The sequence below is a fragment of the Chiloscyllium plagiosum genome, unplaced genomic scaffold (genome assembly GCF_037043375.1).
Source record: "Chiloscyllium plagiosum isolate Xiang-an unplaced genomic scaffold, Cpla_swu_hap1 HiC_scaffold_11, whole genome shotgun sequence".
Lineage (NCBI taxonomy): Eukaryota > Metazoa > Chordata > Chondrichthyes > Orectolobiformes > Hemiscylliidae > Chiloscyllium > Chiloscyllium plagiosum.
This window is the reverse complement of record NW_028270149.1, coordinates 11744401-11765907: the sequence shown is the minus strand read 5'-3', so window position 1 is coordinate 11765907 and position 21507 is coordinate 11744401. Positions and strand designations below refer to the sequence as shown.

The following is a 21507-nucleotide window of genomic DNA, read 5'->3' as shown; positions in this document are numbered from 1 at the left end:
TGAAGTAGGAAGGCTGATTTGATTCAGCTGTCTATCTTTGTATTGCAACATTCTGCAGGAAGGTGTGATGAACAAGCTCTCTTGATGAGTGCTTAGGTTTTACTGTGGATGAATTTTAACAGTTTCTAAGCAACTGGGATTGAAAAGAAATCCTTAGCAGCTTTGACATTAAGAGAAAAACTCCAGAAGGACAAAGCATCAAAGAGAAAGACAGCCTACAATGCTGGTACGGTGAGTTTAAGGAACACAAGTAATATGTGAACTGAGTTAGCAGTTTATTTAAGAGTATCTGGACGAGACATTAACTGAAGAAAACAGCACTGAGAGAAAGCTTTATTGTGGAGACATGGGTGACTCGTCAGTTTGAGTGTCTACAAAGTGCTTAAATGGGTAAAAAGGATGAATGTGACATCTATAAGATCATTTTAAATATTTGTGAGAAGATTTGTTGCTCGGGTGCTCGTTGTTGTGGTTCTGGGAATTTGTGTTGCAGATGTTTCGTCCCCTGTCTAGGTGACATCCTCAGTGCTTGAGAGCCTCCTGTGAAGCGCTTCTGTGATGTTTCCTCCGGCATTTATAATAGTTTGTCTCTGCCGCTTCCAGTTGTCCGCTGCAGTAGCCGGTATATTGGGTCTAGGTCGATGTGTTTCTTGATAGAATCTGTGGATGAATGCCAGATTCAATGGACTACCTAAAGTGCACAAACCAGACATACCACTCAGACCCATCGTATCGCTACCAGGGGACAACGGAATAAGGACATGCCACAACCCAAAGGACTAGCCATGTTACCATACATCAAGAACATTTCTGAACTGACAGCCAGACTACTACGACCACTAGGACTCAAAACAGCACACAAACCAACAGACACTCTCAGACAACTCACCAGGACAAAGGACCTGATACCCAGCATGAGCAAAACCAATGTAGTGTACAAAATCCCATGCAAGGACTGCACAAAACACTACATAGGACAAACAGGAAGACAGCTTACGATCCGTATCCATGAACACCAACTAGCCACGAAACGACACGACCAGCTATCCTTAGTAGCCACACACGCAGATGACATGCAACATGAGTTCGACTGGGACAACACTACTATTATAGGACAAGCCAAACAGAGCACAGCCAGGGAATTGCTAGAGGCATGGCACTCATCCACAGATTCTAACAAACACATCAACCTGGACCCAATATACCGGCCACTGCAGCGGACAGCTACAACTGACAACCGGAAGCGGCAGAGACAAACCACTATAAATGCCGGAGCAAACATCACAGAAGTGCTTCACAGGAGGCTCCCAAGATCTGAGGATGTCACCTAGACAGGGGACAAAACGTCTGCAACACAAATTCCCAGCTCGGTGAACAGAACCACAACATCATTTTAAATAGTTCTTATTTAGGACTGCCCAGTTTGCATTTTTCTTTTGTGAAAGGAACTAATGTTATTTTGCTAAATGTATATCGGCAGCCTCTTGTAAATATGTTCAATGACTGATGTCTAGAGTAAATAATAATTAAAGTAAGACCTTTATTCGATCAAGTCCGAACTCACATTGGGATCTATCATGTCCCATAGCTGGGAATCATAACTGTTACCAATATGTAGTTCAGCAACATTGGCCTGATTATCGCTATCAACAAACCATTAGTTTCTAATAGTTGGTTTGCAAATCTTTCATAACTTTTCAGACTTTGAGGGGTGAGAAAGGAGAATGGAGTGAAAACATGACTAATCACAGAAGGTACCTTCGTTTCCTACCTACCAGTATTTTACAGTAAGCTTTCATTAGAGATGTCCACTCCCTAACAAACATTAGATTGTTAGATAAGGGAATATTTGAAAACAAAACTATTCCATCCAAACATACCTCCAGCTGCTTGCTGGCCTCTTCATTCCTCAACATCAGTGTCAACTTTGTACGGATGCTTCTGAAATGCATGTCACTCAACATGCTTGCTCGCTTTGCTGTCATTTCGTTGGTGGACTGGGGTTTGGTAAAGAAGCATGATATCAGGATAAATTCAGTACAATGAAGCTCAAAACTGAAAGCATTGTGAAGGCAACAAGAAAGAAGATCTCAGACATACCAAAACAACTAGTTGATTACTTTCTGAATCAAAGTACACACAATAAGCGCCAACAGCCTTTTTAAAATCCTTATGTGCAGATTCATTGGCACATCTAGAAATAATTGAAATACACAATTGGAAATAGTGAATGAGAGTTAAGGTTACAAAGCAGATTAAGGGTTAATTATTAAACACAGAGTCGAGATTTAATATGGTAGTCATTAAATTCTGAAATTTATTTTTAAGATATTAAAATATTACTTACGCACGCCTCAGGTCATCTGGAACATCAAGCTTTACTTTGTGGAATGTGCTTTTTGTTGCAGGTTTATTAGGGTTAATAGGTCGTAGTCGTTCCACTGTAACTATTTCATTGAAAGTGGCATCACAGACGGCGTATTCTATAACATAAAACTGAATAATTTTTTTCTTTTTAAAAAGCATTTCTTCAAATATGTGCTTTCTTTGACATAAATGCACGACAAACAGACTTAGTCAAAAGCGCAAAAGAAAACTGAATGAAAGTGCTGCACATGTGGATGAAAAATCCTTTACAACTTAGTACTGATGACAACAACTAAGTGATGCTTGCAACAATTGCTGGGACTATATTTGCTATTAACGTGCACCTCACCAAGCCCTAGAAGGCTTAATAAAAAGTCATCAATAGCAATGTGGATTACTTTACTCTCTAACATAATCGATGCTATTGTTACTCTTTTTACTTCTAAAGAAGCAATTTCCATTATTATTTTTAAACATAAACTTTGTAAATAAACAAATGAAAATTTCAAATCAGTAATGAGAATGTTTATGAAAATAAGCAAATTTCACCAACATGCCACAATTTAACAAATTTATAGAGTTATAATAGAGAGCAGATAGTAAGCCATTAACTTAATGCTCACTGAATGGTTACTGTTATGAGACACCAAATATCTAGCATACACGCCCAAAAGTAGTTTACATTATCTAGCTTGCACTGCACGAGACTAACTGTGAAAAAAATAAAAATTTTATGAAAATAGTTTCCTCATGTGAAGGTGTCACGAGTGTCAATTTTCAATTCCCCCACTCACCCACCATACCACTACAACTGTCAGCTTGCGATTTTGTGATGGCAATATGATTTAATTCACAAGTCCAAATAAAATAACATGCAGGATTAAAGCCAAGTTTCAAAATATAAAAGGGACAGCAAGTAATATAATTTAAAACGTGCATTTTTGTAAAACATAATGACATCTTCAGAATGAAAAGTGCCTCTAAATATTTTCTACCATTTCAAATAGATTTCGATTTTAAAATCAAGTGTAATTTGCACTGTAAATATCAATGAAATCAATACTAAATTGAAACCTGAATACAAGCATAACAAATTTCTTACTTCACCCTTCATCATTCTAACTTTTGCCAACCACCAGCCACAAGGTTCTTTTTCATTTGCTCGAGAATACACCTGAGAAAAGAAGTACAATTCCTAATTTAGAGAAGGCAACTTAAGAAACATTGAGTAAAAAAAAACAAAACAAAAGCATGGCCTTTTGACATTGATAAAAGTTTAGGTTATTATTACACATCTGATAAAATGTCAGAAATAAGCCTAATGCAAATAGATTGGAGAGGGGGGTGAGAGAGATTCTACACCTTTGGTAATGTACTTGTTGTAAATGCATTATAATATTATGACTAAGGACCTTTAGCTCCTTAAAATCATGGCTGATTTGTCATCCAGCTAGTTTATTAAAAAAATGTGGATTCCAACAAAGGCATTCCCCAAATTAAACAAAGAAATCCTACAATGAGCACTTGTTCTCCTAATATTTGCCAATCTTTGCTTTCCCTCTATCTTACCAACCACTGGCACCAAACTTTTTATCATTTTGTGAGATTTCTTCCTTTCCCCTTTTTTTTGTGCAAGTCTATCAACTACATTCGCTCTGGGCATTAGATCAATCTTTAATCTTAGTTTTTATAAGGTAAAGGGTAACCCATAAAGGCAGGAAAAGCTGTCCAGGAACATGCATGTGAGAAAGTGGAAGAACTGGAGTGACAGACAGGTAAGCAGGGATGAATAATGGATTGGACATACAGCACATGCGAAAAAGAAGGTCAAGGAGGAGGAGTCTGGAAAATTAGAAAGTCTGGAATTCTAGAAGGATGAAAGATCAGCCAAACTTAAGATGTGGGGATTAGGTTTGGAAATGCACAAAGTGGGCAGAAAAGAAAATGGTTAAGACTGAGGTTAGAATTTGATTACAAGTTGAGCGAGGGCTTCTGGTAATGTTCATTGCAACTGTTGAAAATCTTAAGATTCTTCATCTCATCGTCTCTTTTTCCTGACTGTCCCTCAATTGCCATCACAGACTCAAACTGACGGCTGGATGTCTAATGCTAAATCTTAAGGTTCAGTTTACAAGCACTACAAAGTCCCAGTTAATTCTCAGCAACCAATGGAGATCACTTGAAAGACACCCCAAGTCTAGTTCATGTAGTTTACGCTAATCCAGTGATTAGACCATTTTCAGGACACAAAAGAAAAAATGATGAGAAATTACACTGGTTCCTTTCTTTTCTTTGAACAAACCGAGGGCAAGCCCACACAAAACTGGGTATCATTCTTTAAACAGGCAATAGTATTTAATTGGTTCAAGTGCTCTGCTTACTCAACCACATCAGAATGCTGTAGAATTTGCCCTTGCTAAGAAACACCATTGGAATTGGCTACAGTGGATTAGAATACTTCTTCCAGCCCCAGGTGCAGAGAGGTCATCAATACAATGCACAAATGTTGTTACTCGATAATGCTAATGTCCATAATTCCTCTTTTACTCTGTAGGACCACCTGGAACTTCTTTACATACATATTTCCAGGACACAATTATTTAGGAATGTCATTTTCTCACCGCAAATAAATAACTTGTGGGTTGGCAGGCAGATGGGTTCAATGAAGTGTAGTTAAGGTAACGAAAAAAACTCATGCGATGAATTCAAATTCCACTACACTGTGCAACTGATTGAAAAGCACTTATTTTAAATAGGAAAATTTTTCAAGAAAGCAGGGTAACTAAATGAATAGCTCTTGTAAAGGACTGGCAAGGGCATAATTAGAAAATTTTATCTCCTTCTTTACTGTATGATTCTATGGCAATTTGTGAGTTACCACCAGAAAAATGGCCACATTAGCCACCATATTGTTTAAGAAAAACAGCAGATTCGCTCATGTCCTTCAAGAAAGAAATCCAGTTTTCCCATTTGCCATTCAATATCAGAAAAGAGGCATGCCATTCTACTGTGGAAAATATATCAAGATGGTAGCATTCCAAAATCTTTTCAGCTTAATAAATGCAGTATTGTTTAAACACTGAAGAGAAAAAAATGCAAAGGGATGACAATTCACCTAAAAACTAACACAATGACTTGTGTTCAGTCTGAATCAACTGTAAGAATAGCAACACACTTTTTCCATGGATGACAGCATAAGACCATAAGACATAGGAGTGGAAGTAAGGCCATTCAGCCCATTGAGTCCACTCTGCCTTTCAATCATGGCTGATAGGCATTTCAACTCCACTTATCCGCACTCTCCCTGTATCCCTTAATTTTTTGCGAGATTAGGAATTTAACAATCTCTGTCTTGAAGACATTTAATGTCCTGGCCTCCAGTGCGTTCCATGGCAATGAATTCCACAGCCCACCACTCTCTGGCTGAAGACCCCATCTAACTCTAAGGCTTTGCCCAGGGGTTCTAGTATCCCTGCCTGACAGAAACAAATTCCCAGCAGCCACCCTTTCTAAGCCATGCATTATCTTGTAAATTTTTATTAGATCTCCCCCAACCTTCTAAACTCTAATGAATACAAACCCATGATCCTCAGCCGTTCACCATATGTTAGGCCTACCATTCCAGGGATCATCAGTGTGAACATTTGCTGGACACGCTCCAGTGCCAGTATGTCCTTCCTGAGGTGTGGGAGTCCAAAACTGGACACAGTATTCCAAATGGGGCCTAACAAGAGCTTTATAAAATCTCAGTAGCACATCGCTGCTTTTACATTCCAACCCTCTTGAGATAAATAAATGTGGAAGGAAGGTATTAAAATCTAGTCGGCTTTATTAATGCCCAAATGGTATTGAGATCGAGGCAAAATTAGATATACATTTAATAAATGAAGAAAATAATAGAGAGGAAAGGAAGGACAGTATGCTTAAGATAATTTTTAGTATTCCGATTTTCACATTCTCAGCCAAAGGAAAAAGTATCTAATTAGTTAAGAGGAGATCCCAGTTTAAAGCTCACACTTCAGGATAATCATCTTAGAATGTTCAATGCAGAATGCACAATATAACATGGAACCAAGAAAGTTTTAACAATGGTTTATAGTGCATCTACGAGTGGAGGCTCCTCAACTGGAGATATTTAAAGCAAGAAAAGAAAGGCAGACATGCTTTTCCATAACACCTTTGTGACTCTCAGGATTTCTCAAAGTGCTGTACATCCAATGAAGCACTTTGATAGTGATTATTGCGGTGTAAAGCATTAACTGACAAGAAAATAGAGTTAATTTAGCAGCATGAAACTTAAATTTAGTTCTAAAATGCCCATCATGCAGACTAAGCTTATAAATGGGATTGTCTCTCATTAATTATTCATATTAGATAGATCAGATCAGATTTCTGAAAGTTAAGGTTTTGTCACACAATTGTAAAAAATGGCTTTTCTGAAGATTCAAATTAAATAATACCCATGCTAAGTTTAAAATATCAAGCATTCAGATACATTAGGTTAACTTCATGGGTAGACCCTTCATTAACTTATAGGAACTTCAAGGTACTGTAACACAACACACTCATGGATATTCACATACCTCAACATCATCACCTTCATTAATGTCTTTGTGATAGTCTGCTGGTGGTGGAAATCGAACATCATGGAAAGGAATCTGCCGCTCAGGCTGCCAACTGAAACCAGGATTTAAATGAGTCGAATCAGAGAATAAAATGATTCTAAGTAACAAGTGATATAACAAACTGGCTTGATGTTTGGATTTGTATTTCAGCTCGCAGATTTAAATTGCCCACATTCTTGTTTGAAATAAATATTTCAAAAGCACAGGGCTTGCCAGCTTAGTGTTGCTCCTGTAATATAGCGAGTCCTGTCCTTTCCCATTAAAAACGTGCTCGAATCAAAGCTCACCAATGAGAGGAAGTGGCACTAACTGCCTGGAGAAGGTGTTTCCCATATCTAATGTTGCATTGCATTAGTTCCTCTCTCCCAGAGCGTTCCTGACTCACTATTACACTTCCACCTCTGCCTCCCCTACAGCCATCTGCCTGTTGTCACCTTTCCTGGGCACAGACCCATCAACACAACGAGGATTGCCAAACTAGGACCTAGAACACTCCCCAAACAATGAAAGCATCTCTGGCACATTGCACTTAGCCCTGTGCATTCCTGTTACTAACTCGCTGCAAAATTAGACTGCAAAATGGGAACAGAAGGGGTAGCAATATCAAAAGAGAATGCAATAACACAATGAAAATTGTCTAACAAAGCCAGTTGAGAGTCCATATTCCTAACAAGCCAAGTTGAGAAACTGAATGCAGTGATTCATGTCAGGCCACAAATTAGCAGAGAGCTACCATAACGACTTTAAGAGAAGAATCCACTACCCCACCTGACTTTGTCTTGATGTCCCAGAATCACACAATATGGTGACTTATAACTAGGAATGAACAATACTTTGCATTGTTAGTGACCACCCACATCTCAAAGCCAAATATAAACCACTCATGATGCATCCCATCCAGTGCTCTGGAACATAACCCATGCCCTGCATTGAGACCATTTATTAGATCAGGATTGGATGTCCTACTTTTTCATTTGATGACACGAGAAATGAGAGCAGTTTTATTAACTTTAAAAAGGTAGTTGGCTAAATTCTTCACCTAATTGAAAAAAAAGTACTGTAAAAGAAAATACTGTTATTGTGAAACGACGTGAGTCAGTGATTTACATTTTCTCCAGAAAAACTACCAGGATTAAAAATAGTTGTAGCAAGTTATTGCCAGGAACATAAAACATCATAACCAGCTTAAAGAGTCTCAAGTGATCGGAGGTCAGTCTGATCACCCTGAGAATTGATAGGCAAATAAAGGAACCTGAATTTATATCAAAGCAAATTCATTCGTTAAAAAAAGGTTTTCACAAAACTCCCTAGTAGGGAAGAATTCCATTTGTACCAGATCAAAGTAGTATTAGAATTTCTGCAAATGGCTGCATCATTCAAAGATCAGGGCAGAACAAAATTGGCAAAACTTCTCAATGCTATCTGCTAAATGCTAGAAATGCAAGTATGCATGGATATTGGATAAAAATTAGGTTGGGCTTGGCTTGGATTCAAACACAGCTGATAAGCACTATAAACGAATGGTTGAAAATTAATATTTGGACTGTTAAAAGGAGGGGAAAAATTCCTGGGGGAGAAAGCAAACTAAGTTTTATTCAGAAAATTAGTACTCGGAACAAAAAAACAAAAATAAGGCAATCATGCGACTTACATTTTTACTCTCAATTAAAGCGTTACTTTCCTTCAAAAACTAACAAGATGCAGTAATGTTACAAAGGAAATACCATGCAAGACAAGGACTTACTTGTTCTCAAAAGCAACAGTTAAAGCCTCATCATGCACATCCTTCACAAATGCCTGTAAAGAATAAAAAAACATAAAAAGTATGCGATAAAATAAATGCAGTTTGTGGATAACCATGACTGATACACACTTCAAATCATGTTTGTTGAGTAGGTTCCAACTCAGCATTTTATTGTGACGTGAAAGGCTCTTGCAAATGAATGCGACACTGATTATTTTAAAGAAAACCATGATGAAAATTTATACAGTAGCACAGATAGCAAGAATAAGGAAACCAAGAATAAAACCAGATACAGCATGCAGCATAGGCTTGGCATCAAGCCTTTTTTAACAAAGGTACACCCTGCCCAAGTAACACAGTAAAGACCTTCTCGCAAACTGCTGGGAACCAGTGCTTTCCCATAGACTCATCACATTCACAGAATCAAATTTATCAACCAAAATCTGAGACTTCTCACCTTTACTTGTCCACTGCTAGGTGATGAAAGCAGAATGATACAAGAAAGAGAGACAGTGGTCCAATGGGTTCTTGTCACTGACAGAGGAACCCATGAATGCTCATAACATCAGGTTCCATATGGTTTGGATACCTCTTGCTGATTACCATCATAAGCCCTCAGCTGATTAATTGGTTTTCCTCAATATTGAAAATTTTTGGAAACATTCATTCAAGATATGCTTGGTGGGGGAATTCTGACTGGATTCTGGTGGACAAAGCTGCTTGACTGGGCCTGTAGCAGATATTGAGAGGACTAACCAAACCTTTATCTCAAACTTTCATAGAGGTGTTGGTGTTGGACTGGGGTGGACAAAGTTAAAAATCACATAACACAAGACTACAGTCCAACAGGTTTATTCGGAAGCACTAGCTTTCGGAGCGCTGCTCCTTCATCAGCTACCTGATGAAGGAGCAGTGCTCCGAAAGCTAGTACTTCCAAATAAACCTATTGGAGTATAACCTGGTGTTCTGAGATTTTTAACCATCTCTAAATACCCATGCAAAAGTGACGATAAGCTGCTACCTTGAATTGTGCAGCCCACCTGACGCATGGACACCTACAGTCAAAACGTGCGATGCTGGAAAAGCACAACCGATCAGGCAGCAGCCAAGGAGCAGGAGAGTCGATGTTTCGAGCATAAACTCTTCATTGGGAATCATGTACATCTACAGTTAGGGAATTTCTTGAATTTGATTCAATGACAATGAAGGAACAGTGATATACAACCAAAGCTTGAGTGCATGTGGCTTAGAATGGGAAACTTACAAACAATGGTGTTTATGTGTATTTGCTCCCTTGTCGCTTGAGATGGTAGAGAAAAAGATGAATTTTAAGATGGTGGATATAGAGTCATAGAGATGTACAGCATGGAAACAGATCCTTCGGTCCAACCTGTCCATGCCGACCAGATATCCCAACCCAATCTAGTCCCACCTGCCAGCACCTGGCCCATATCCCTCCAAACCCTTCCTATTCATATACCCATCCAAATGCCTCTTAAATGTTGCAATGGTACCTGCCTTCACCACATCCTCTGGCAGCTCATTCCATACACGTACCACTCTCTGCGTGAAAAAGTTGTCCCTCAGGTCTCTTTTATATCTTTCCCCTCTCACCCTAAACCTATGCCCTCCAGTTCTGGATTCCCCGACCCTAGGGAAAAGACTTTGTCTATTTACCCTATCCATGCCCCTCATAATTTTGTAAACCTCTATAAGGTCACCCCTCAGCCTCCAAAGCTCCAGGGACAACAGCCCCAGCCTGTTCAGCCTCTCCCTGTAGCTTAAATCCTCCAACCCTGGCAACATCCTTGTAAATCTTTTTTGAACCATTTCAAGTTTCACATCTTTCCGATAGGAACGACACCAGAATTGCACACAATATTCCAACAGTGGCCTAACCAATGTCCTGTACAGCCGCAACATGACCTCCCAACTCCTGTACTCAATACTCAGACCAATAAAGGAAAGCATACCAAATGCTTTCTTCACTATCCTATCTACCTGCGACTCCACTTTCAAGGAGCTATGAACCTGCACTCCAAGGTTTCTTTGTTCAGCAACACCTTACCATTAAGTGTATAAGTCCTGCTAAGATTAGCTTTCCCAAAATGCAGCACCTTGCATTTATCTGAATTAAACTCCATCTACCACTTCTGGTTCCCTGGCTTGTCTTTAACGCCCTTCTTAAACAGTGGCACCACGTTTGCCAACCGCCAGTCTTCCGGCATCTCACCTGTGACTATCGATGATACAAATATCTCAGCAAGAGGCCCAGCACCACCTCTCTAGTTTCTCAGAGTTCTCGGGTACACCTGATCAGGTTCTGGGAATTTATCCACCTTTAACCGTTTCAAGACATCCAGCACTTCCTCCTCTGTAATCTGGACATTTTGCAAGATATCACCATCTATTTCCCTACAGTCTATATCTTCCATATCCTTTTCAACAGTAAATAAGAGTAGGTCAAGTTTTGCACCTTCTCTAGTCGGTCCATCACATACTGAATCAGAAAACTGTCTTGTTATGATGCTAATCAAACAGGCCGCTTCATCCTGGATGGCATGGAACTTTTCTGGTGCTGTTGGAATGCACTCCATAGAATAATAGAATCCCTACAGAGGGAAAGCAGGTCATTTGGCCCACTGAGTCCACACTGACCCTCCGAAAAGCATCTCACTCAAACCTACACCGCCCCTTTCCCTTTCACCTTGCATTTCCCATGGCTAATCCACCTAACCTACACATCCCTGAACACTATGTGCAACTTAGCATGGTCAATCCACCAAACCTGCACATTTTTGGACTGGGAGGAAACCCACACAGACACAGGGACAATGTGCAAATTCTACACAGTTGTCCATGGGTGGAACTGAACCTGGGTCCCCGGTGCTGTGAGACAACAGTGCTAACCACGGAGTCACTGTACTGCCCAAGATTATTTCATTACATTCCTGACTTGTGACTTGCAGATGGTGATAAGTTTTGAGGAGTCAGAGGGTGAGTAACTTGCCTCAGAATTCCCAATTTCTTACATGCTTTTATAGCCACAGTTCTAAAATCAGTTTAATTTCTACTAAATGGTAACTCACCAAATGGTAATTTGAGGAAATTCAGTGATGGTAATACCGATGAATGTCAAGACAAGATGATTAAATCCTCTCATTTCCTAACACTTGTGCAGGACTAATATCATTTGGCAGTGATCAATCCAAGTATGGATGTTGTCCAAGTCTTGTTGCATATGGACATGGACTGCTTCAGCAACTGAGTCTTGTAAATGGTACTGAACCTCGTGCAATTATCAGCAAACATCCTGTCTTCTGACTCTAAGATGAGAGGATGGTCTAGATGAAGCAGCTGAAGATTGCTGCCTTTTCCATTCAACTCTTATCCCTTTATCAATCAGAACCTATCCAAATCTCACCGAAATACAGTCAATGACTTGGGCTCTATAGCCCTCTGCAGCAAGGAGTTCCACAAATTAAATAGTCTCTGGCTGAAGAAATTCCTCCTCATCTCAGTATTAAAGGCTCCTCCCTTCACATTGAGGCTGTGCCCTCATGTTCTAGTCTCTACTAATAGTGGAGACATTTTCTCAAAGTCCCTCAGTTTCAATGATATCACTCCCATCCTTCTAAACTCCATCAAGTACAGATCCAGAGACCTCAAACACTCCTCATATGACAAGTCTTTCTTCCTGGAGATCTTTCTTATGAACCTCCCCTGGACTCATTCCAGTCCCAGCTCAACCTTAGACATGAGGCCCAAATCTGATCATAAAATTCCAAATGAGGTCTGAGTCTTATACACCTTTCACTCTTGCCTCCTATCTCTTACATTTCAGACATATAAAACAAACTCTTGCAATCTTCTATATTATTAGCCAGCTTATTCTCACAGTTCATCTTCTCCCTCCTCTTTTTTTTATATAAAAGGTTTTTAAAATCTGGTTTTTAAAGGGTTCCCACTAATCTCCACCACATTGTCTGCCTCTTCTTTTCCTTTAACGTTGTCCTCTATTTCCCTTGTCAGCCATGGTTGCCTTGTTCTCCCCTTCGTATGTTTCTTCTTCCTTGGGATGAACTTCTACTGTGCCTGAATTACCCACAGAAACTCCTTCCACTGTGACTCCCCCGTCTTCCCTGCGAGGCTCCCCTTCCAATCAACTCTAGCCAGCTCCTCCCTCATATCTTTGCAATTACATTCACTCAAGTATAATAACATTAGATCTGATTTGAGCTTCTCCCGTTCAAACGGCAGAGTGAATTCCATTATATTACACCTCCCCTCCCCAAGGCATTCTCCAGCAATAATTCCATATATTCCCCAGCCCTCTGACTGAAGAAATTCCTCATATCTATTCTAAAAGTCGTCCCTTTACTCTGAGGTTGTTCCCTAGGGTCCTAGTCTCTCCTATTCTTGGAACCATCTTCTCCATCCAGGCCTCTCAGTATTCTGTAAGTTTTAATCCAATCTCCTCCTTTCTTCTAAACTCCAAGTACAAACACAGAATCCTCAACTTCTCCTCAAATGACAAGCCCTATATCTTGGGATTATTCTTGCAAACCTCCTCTAGACCCTCTCAAAAGCCAGCACTCCTTCCTTAGATACAAAGCCCAGAACTGTTCATAATATTCCAAACGCAGTGTGACCGAGAGCCTTATACAGGGGAACCTTAATTATCCAAAGGACACGGGTGGGGAGTATTTTGTTCAGTTAATTGAATTCTGGATAATTGAATGCCAGATAACATAATTTAGACAAGTATCGGGACCTTGCAATCTTGCCAGACAATCTGATATTTGAATAATCAAATGCCGGATAATCGAGGTTCCTCTGTATACCCGCAACCGTACATTGCTAAACCTGTATTCTAGCTCTCTTGAATTGAACGCTAACAGTACATTTGCCTTCATAACCGCCAACTGAACCTGCGTGTTAACCTTAAGAGAATCGTGAACTAGGGCTCCTGAGTCCCTTTGAGATTTCCAAAGCGTTTCCCCATAGTCTATGCCTCTATTCTTCTTACCAAAGCACATAATCTCATCTTTCCCACACTGTATTTTATCTGCCACTTCTGTGACCACTTTCTTAGCCTGTCCAAGTGCTTCTACAGTCTCCAGCTTCCTCAACATAATGTGCCCCTCCACTTGTCTTTGTGTTATCTGCAAGCTTAGCAAGAATTCCCTCAGTTTCTTCGTCCAGATTATTAATGTATAAGATGAACAGTTGTAGTCCCAACGCTGACCCCTGCGGAACTCCCTAGTGACTAGCTGTCATCCTGAAAAAGAGCTCTTTATCCCTACTCTCTGCCTTCTGCCAGTCAGCCAATCCTCTATCTATATCAGTACCTTGCCCCAACATCTTGGGCTCTTATCTTATTTAGTAGTCACCTTTTACTGCACCTTGTCAAAAAGCCTTCTGGAAACCCAAACAGATCACGTCCACTGCGGAGAGGCAATGGTCTAATAGTATTATCTGTCAACTATTAATACAGAAAGGTTCTGGGGATCCAGAGTCGAATCTGCCATGGATTGAAATCAACAATAAAATCTGTAATTAAGAATCTACTGATGACCATAAAACTATTGTCATCCTTATCTGGTCTGGCCTATATGCAACTCCAGACCACAGCATTGTGGTTGATTCTCAACTGCCCTCTGAAATGGTCTTAATTAGACAAAAAAAATCCACAGATGCTGGAATCCAAAGTAGATAAACAAGAGGCTGGAAGAACACAGCAAGCCAGGCAGCAACAGGAGGTGGGAAAGTCAACATTTCAGGTACAACCCTTCAGGAATGGAGGTGGGGGTAGGGGAAGCTGCAGATAAAGGGGAGGCATTTGGGTGAGGAGAGGGGTGGAATGGTGTGGTAGCGATAGGCACGACTTGGTTGGTCGATGGGAGGAATGAATCCGGTTGGAAGCCGGAAAGAAGGTTGGTAGGTGTAATGGAAGGGAGGAGGTTGGTCTGGAAAGGAAGTCAGGGGATGGGTAGGAAGGTTATTTGAAATTGGAGAACTCAATGTTGAGTCCTCTAGGCTGTATGCTGCCCAGGCAGAAGATAAAGTGTTGTTTCTCCAATATGCGGTCTGATTCATTATGGCAATGAAGAAGGTTGAGGATGGCCATGTTGGAGAGGGAGTGGGAAGGGAAATTGAAATGAAAGGTAAGGCTGGTCCTTATGGGCCTGGCTGAGATGCTCAGTGAAATGATCCCTTAGCTTAGAAAAAAAACACTTTGGGAGCACCAGATACAGTAAACTAGGTGGGAGGAGATGAAATGGACTAGCAAGCTACTCAGCTGTATCAATTGCTACCGAATGTCAAAGAAATGAAATCAGATGGACCTAGCTACCAGTAACAGGCAGCCCATTGATTATAGCGATTCAAGAAGGCAGGTCAGCACTACCTCAAGGGCAACTTGTGATGCACAATAAATGCTGGCCAGCCAGCAACGCCCTGTGAGTAAATAAATTTTTAAAAACATGCTCTCCGTCTAACTTGCTCATTACCTCAACTAACTAACATATTTATCAGGCATGACCACCCCTTGATGAAAGCATGTTCCATGAATTTGAACCCATTCCTCCCACACCAATCTTAGATTCACAAGTTCACCTCTTTAAACCTGTTGCTCATGGCTCGGATAGTAATCCGAGGTTTATCACTTTTTTGGTTCTGCTTTCTAATTTAGTCCCTAGCTGCTCGAATTCCCTCAGCAGGACCTCTTTCCTCTTTCTACCTATATTGTTGGTACCTAGTGGACCACAACAACTGGATGTGAATAACTAATTCTGATTAACTTCATTTTTGCTTGGTGAAGTGATGTCAAAATTTGATGTAAAGAACTCTAACCGTCCCGCTTGAGTTCAATTCTTTTGTCCATGCTTGGACCAAGTATACAATGAGTTCAGGACGTGAGTGGCCATATAGGATCTCAAATCGAGTGCCAGAGAGCAGACTATTACCAAACAAGAACTACTTGATACCACTGTCGACGACATTTTCAGTCAGCTTGTTGATAATTGAGAGGAGGCTGATGGGGCAGTAATTGACCTGATTGGATTTCTCCAGTTTATATGGAGAGGAAATACCAGGACAATTTTTTCATTGTACGGTAAATGTTAGTTTTACAGCTGTGCTCAAATAGCTCAGCAACAGTGGTTGCTCATTCGGGAGCACAAGTTATCAGCACCACTGATGGAATGCTGTCAGGGCTTAAAATGACTTTGTTGTATCAAGCACTTCAGCTGTTTCTTGGTCTCACCTGAAATGAATCAAACTGGCCAAAGATCGGCTTCTGCTGGGGACCTGAAGCCAAAATAGATCATCCACTTGACACTTCTAATTGAAAAGGCTTCAGCCTTATTTTTTATATTGGTGTATTAGGCTCTCCCATCAGCAAGAATGAGGCTGCTAATACAGGCTATTTATGAACAGATTAATTAGGAGCAAGAGATGGCTAATTGCCCCTCATATCTCATCTATATTCCTACTAAACCTGATAACCTTTCACCTCCTCGCTTATCAAGAATCTATCTACCTCTATCTTTAAAAATTCCAAAGACTCTGCTTTCTTCATCCTTTGAAGAGTTCCAAAGACTCGCAACCCTCTGAGAAGAAAATCTCAGTTCTGCTTTAAATAGACATCCTTATTTTCAAACAGTGACCCTTGGTTCCAGATTCTCCCACAATAGTAAACATCCATTTGGTAAATTTGCCTCAGAATCTTGCATATTTCAATCAAGCTGCCTTCTGTTTTTCCAAACCCCAGTAGATATAGGCCTACTCAGTAAAACTTTTCCTCAGAAGACAATACACCCATTTCAGGTGTTGGTCGAGTGAATATTCTTTAAGCTGCTTCCAACACATTACATCTTTCATTCAATATGGAGACAAACACTATACACAATATTCATCACCAATGACTTGTAAAACTTAAATATAACCTTCCTACTTTTGAATTCAATCTCTTTTTACAATGGAAACATTCTATTTGACTTCCTAATTACTTGCTGTACCTGCATACTAACATTTTATGATTCATGCACTAGGACACCCATATTCTTCTGCATGTCAGAGTTCTATAATCTCTCACCATTCAGATAATATGCTTTTTCCATACCCTTCCTGCTAAAATGGACAATTTTATTTTTTTCTAACAATTATCATGCAGATTTTTACCGACTCTCAACCTATTCACAGCTTTTTGAAGCCTCCTTACACCCTTTTTACAACTGACTTCGCATCATCAGCAAAGATAGCAATCATACCATTAAAATAAATTGCAAAAAGTCGAAATCCCCACACCAATCCCTGTGGCACACCACTTATTATAATTTTGCCATCCAGAAAATAACCAACTTATGTATAATTTCTAGTTAGCTAGTCAAATCTTGTGGAGATGAAGTCAAATAGTTTCAGAACAGATCTAGCAGCTAAAATTTACCAGTAGCAGTAAAACAGTATTCAATCACAAACTATAAGCTCACAGTTAGAATACCCCACACTCTAAACCATGAAATCAAGGGATTAATCTAGGTTCAATGAAGAATGCAGGAACGCATACCAAGAGCAGCATCAGGTATACCTATAAAAAAAAGTCAACATGGTGAAGCTATGATACAGGACTACTTGCAAGGCAGACAGCAGAATGAACGTGTGATATTTAGATCAGAGATCCTTTAAGCAATGGATCAGATCAAAGCTCTGCAACGTTGCACATCCAGTCAAGAACAGTGGTGGACAGTTAGAAACTACCAGGAATGGCAGCTCCAAAGTATATTGGCACTAGGTATTAGATTTACTACAGGCATGATGGACCAAACTGTCTCCTTCCACACTGTAATAATTGTAATGCTGTGAGTTTATTTAAAATTGGTGCACCTTGTCTGCATGAGAAATGTACACAGCTCAAACAAGGTTGGGTCAGGGTGCAGTGGAGAAGTGGAAGAGAATAGGAAAGTTTGGGAATCATTTAACTTCCACCCACTTCTGCATGCTGGAGTTCTAATCCAAATCATGTAACAAGGGGCAGAATTCTGTATATTCCAAGTAAATTCAAATCCCAAGATAACATGTCTCCAATAGCTTCCAAAAATTAACCCACCTCCGTTTATGACTTGAAAACACAAACAAAATGTCAGGAAATGTGGCAAGATTATTATACACAGTAGAAACACCAGTTCATTCAAAACATGAGATTATGTAGGTGTGCCCATCTGTCTGAATTTTTAAAAGTGTTTTTTCAGTAGATCAGATGTGGGGAAAATGCCACAGAAAACATAGTTTATGAAGAAAATTGGCACTAAGAAAGAAACTTTGAAGCTGTAACCACTAGTAACATTTGAATATACTTCCTTAAAACCTCAACTTTTCCTAGAGCTCACTGCGTCTAATTGACAACAAAAGGGACAGAAAATGACTTAAAAAATTGATATATTGACCAGAATAAAAGATACTTAAAAACCAATGTACGGATAAAATTCAATCAGGCACACAGTATTCTAACCTTGGACCAGGATATATTAGTCACTATAGCCAACTAAGAATGGACTGAACAAATCAATTATGTTGATTGCCAAGGTACAAAGCAAATATACATTCTAATGATTGCAATATGACAAAGCTAGTCAGAAGGTTTTGCAAAATAGGATCAAAGTACTATAGTAGGATCAAATGTGCAAACTATACAAGTTGACTCAATACATGATTTTGATGACCAGTTTTAGTATTTGAATTATGAAAAGTCAGCATTGTTACAACAGCATCTAAAATCTAATTATAACAATGCTTAAATTAAAACTGATCTTTTACCACTTGTTAATCTAATCATTAGAAAAATACGTGTCACTGCATATAAAACAGTATGGCAAGACATCATATCACTTATGTCTTGAAGAGGAACAGAGAATATATGACTTAGTATAGCTTTGCCTCTGCACTATGTAATGGAATATGCTCAAAATTCCATACTGGGTTTACTTCAGCTGAAATCTCCCTGTTTGGACTGTTTCTGGACAGAACACTGAGTTTTGTAACATTAAGATATTGGCTGAAGTATTTTCAGATAACCTGAGGGAATCTGACATGTGCATCAGCTCAAGGAGAGATATTTCCTCTCAAAGTTTTATCTCAATTCCTCTGGCTCTCTTTTCTGAGTCCACTCATCATCCTATCCTCCTATAATCACTGTTTCATGTAAATTCCCCATCCTGTATTCATAGCGGCCTTGCCATTTCATGTGGTCTTGTTTTTCCCATTGTATCCACTGCAGATAAGGCTACCTCAGTCACTGTCTTGTATCGCTTTCCATACACAATCCCTTGCCCCTTCCTCTCAGAAGTGATTTTTTTGTCCCTGGAAATAAAACCCTTCCCAATTCACATAAAAATGCACTTTTTAAGAATTCACTTGTGGGACATGGATGTCACTGTCTGGGCAGCATTTCTTGCCCAATGCTAGTTGCCCTAGATAAGATGTTGGTGAAGTGCCTTCTTGAATGGCATTACCCTAACTGCCTCACCTTTAACCCTACACCTACAGTATTTTTGCAGCTCCCGATTTGGTGAACCAAACCCCTAGTCACTACTTAAACTGTTATTACTCTCTCATCCCAGTCATTCCATGGCTTCTGCCCGAGCTTTTGCTCTTTTAAGACCAAAGAATGCAGGTGAATGGACATAATGGAGAACTGGCTCAACTGTTTCTGCCAGATCTAGTTGGTCCATAAAACAGTATTTGGTCCTGCTCTCATCTACCAAATTCACTCATTATTCCAGGATTATCTGGGAATGTGAAAATAGCCCTCAGTTTCTTTTTGCTACTGCAAACCATCTTCTTTAGCCTCTCTCCCATCATATCAAACCCAACTGGTGTAAGGAGTTTGTGGCCTTATCACTGATACCGAGATCACCTAATCAGCTCACTATCCTTTTCCTCCTCTTCTCTAGCTCACTGGGTCAAATTTCCTCTTATTAATTCCCATTCCTGCACATGCTCAGGATTGACCGGGTACTATTCATGCACTGAGGTAGTGATTAGTAAAAGTTAATAAGGCCTGAGATTTGAACACTTTGCTACACAAAAAGGAAGTTTGAAGGAGAACTTCATTGAGCAGAAAAGACAATAGACCTCTGTCCACCCAACCAATGACACAAACTGGCATCCCAAAATGGATTGACTGTAAAACTATTACTTTTCCTAAGCATTATTTATTTCGTACTTGCTATGACAAAACTTAAATGCTGTAAAACTTGTGAAAACATACTCAATTGTTTTTAAACTAAACAATACCGGTAAAGTTTGGACTGGATCTCTCAATTTATTCTATAATTGTATTGGACAAAGATCTTACAGAGTAAAGATGAACCCTACAATCTTAAATAATTTTCTAGTTTTCAATATCCTCCCAGAGTTGATCTTGTGCAGAAGAATCAACTACTACTCCCTCAACATTAGTTGATCACCAAAAGATGCTCCTCTTTGTAGATTCCATGTTAATTGGGCAGCTGCAAATTGAATAGAAGGTTAAAGGATGAGGGAGTTTTGAGAACAAAGGAGTCATAGTACAAAAGGCAGTGGGAATTGATTTTGTTTTGTGCAGGAATGAACACTTAATTTTCCAAGTTGACAGGTGCAACTAGTAGGATAACACAAGTGCTGGAGTCTCAGTTAATTACAAGTTATAATCAATAAATTAAACAAAGGATCTCAACGTTATGTATATGTTTGCTCAAGAAACTGGACTAGATAGAAAAAGTTCATGGAGGACATAGGTTACAAAAAGAAACTAGTTAAGGGAGTTGACAAGAACATAGCAAATGAATAGAATGTGGGAAAAAGTGAAATTATCCACTTTGGAATGAAAAGATTGAGAATGGATGTACTGACACTCAGAGCAATCCCAGTGCCTTTGTTCGTAAGTTACAATGTTAACGGGTAGGTGCAGCAAGCAATTAGGAAGGCAAATAATCTAAGTCTTTATTAAAAAGTCATGCAAATTAAAACTGAAGTCTTATTGTAATTATCCAAGCTTTGGTGAAATCACAATGGAAATACTGTCCACAATTATGGTCTCCGTAACTCAGAAACAATGAACATGCCTAAACATAATGGGTAAAAGTGGCTTACTAGACCAATTCCGGGATAAGGGCAGTGTATTATTAAGTGGTAAGATTAAGGACAGTAGAATGATTTTCTCTGGAATTTGTAAGAATGAAAGATGACCTCAGGAAAGCATCAAATCCAGGAGTTTGGTAGGCTAGATACTGAGAGGATGCATTCCACCCGCTGTGGGACTCCAGAACTAGAGATCATAGTCTCAGAATGTTGGTTGAGATGAGAAAACATTTTGTTGCTTTAAAAGTCAGAATCTTTGGAATTCTCTTCCCCAAAGAGCTGCATATATTTGGTTGTTAATTCAGCATAGAACGTAGAATAAGCTCAAAAGATTGAACGGTCTCTTCCTGCTCCTGTTTTGCCAGTTTTCTTAAACCGATATGTACAAGGCACTCTTTCTTGAACTTATTCTCTACCTCAAAAAAAAATCAACCTTCAACAACTCCTTCTTTGCCAAACAGCTCTCCAACATAACCCCCCTGCTCCAGGTCTTTGCTGTTATCTTCTTCAAAGCCCATTCCTCTTTTTTACCGGCACAGTTCTATGTTCAATTCTTCCAAGCTGACTTCCATCCTTCCACAGAACCAAATGGAGGTGTACTGAAATCACAAATGATATCCCACAGACAACAACCATGTTGCTCACCACCAT

At 39.5% G+C, this 21507-nt stretch overlaps 1 protein-coding gene across 4 annotated transcripts in view; it reads right to left on the bottom strand.

The window, feature by feature from the left end:
• fmr1 (fragile X messenger ribonucleoprotein 1) overlaps positions 1-21507 on the bottom strand; it is a 69759-nt gene that overhangs the window by 41009 nt on the left and 7243 nt on the right. For all 4 annotated transcript variants that reach the window (XM_087991855.1, XM_087991856.1, XM_087991858.1 and 1 more), the window contains exons 2-7: positions 8737-8789; positions 6951-7044; positions 3470-3541; positions 2348-2496; positions 2101-2194; positions 1881-1997 (exon numbers count right to left, since the gene is read on the bottom strand). In XM_087991855.1, coding sequence (XP_087847981.1) covers positions 1881-1997; positions 2101-2194; positions 2348-2496; positions 3470-3541; positions 6951-7044; positions 8737-8789 — 579 coding nt within the window. The remainder of the gene's footprint in view (positions 1-1880; positions 1998-2100; positions 2195-2347; positions 2497-3469; positions 3542-6950; positions 7045-8736; positions 8790-21507) is intronic.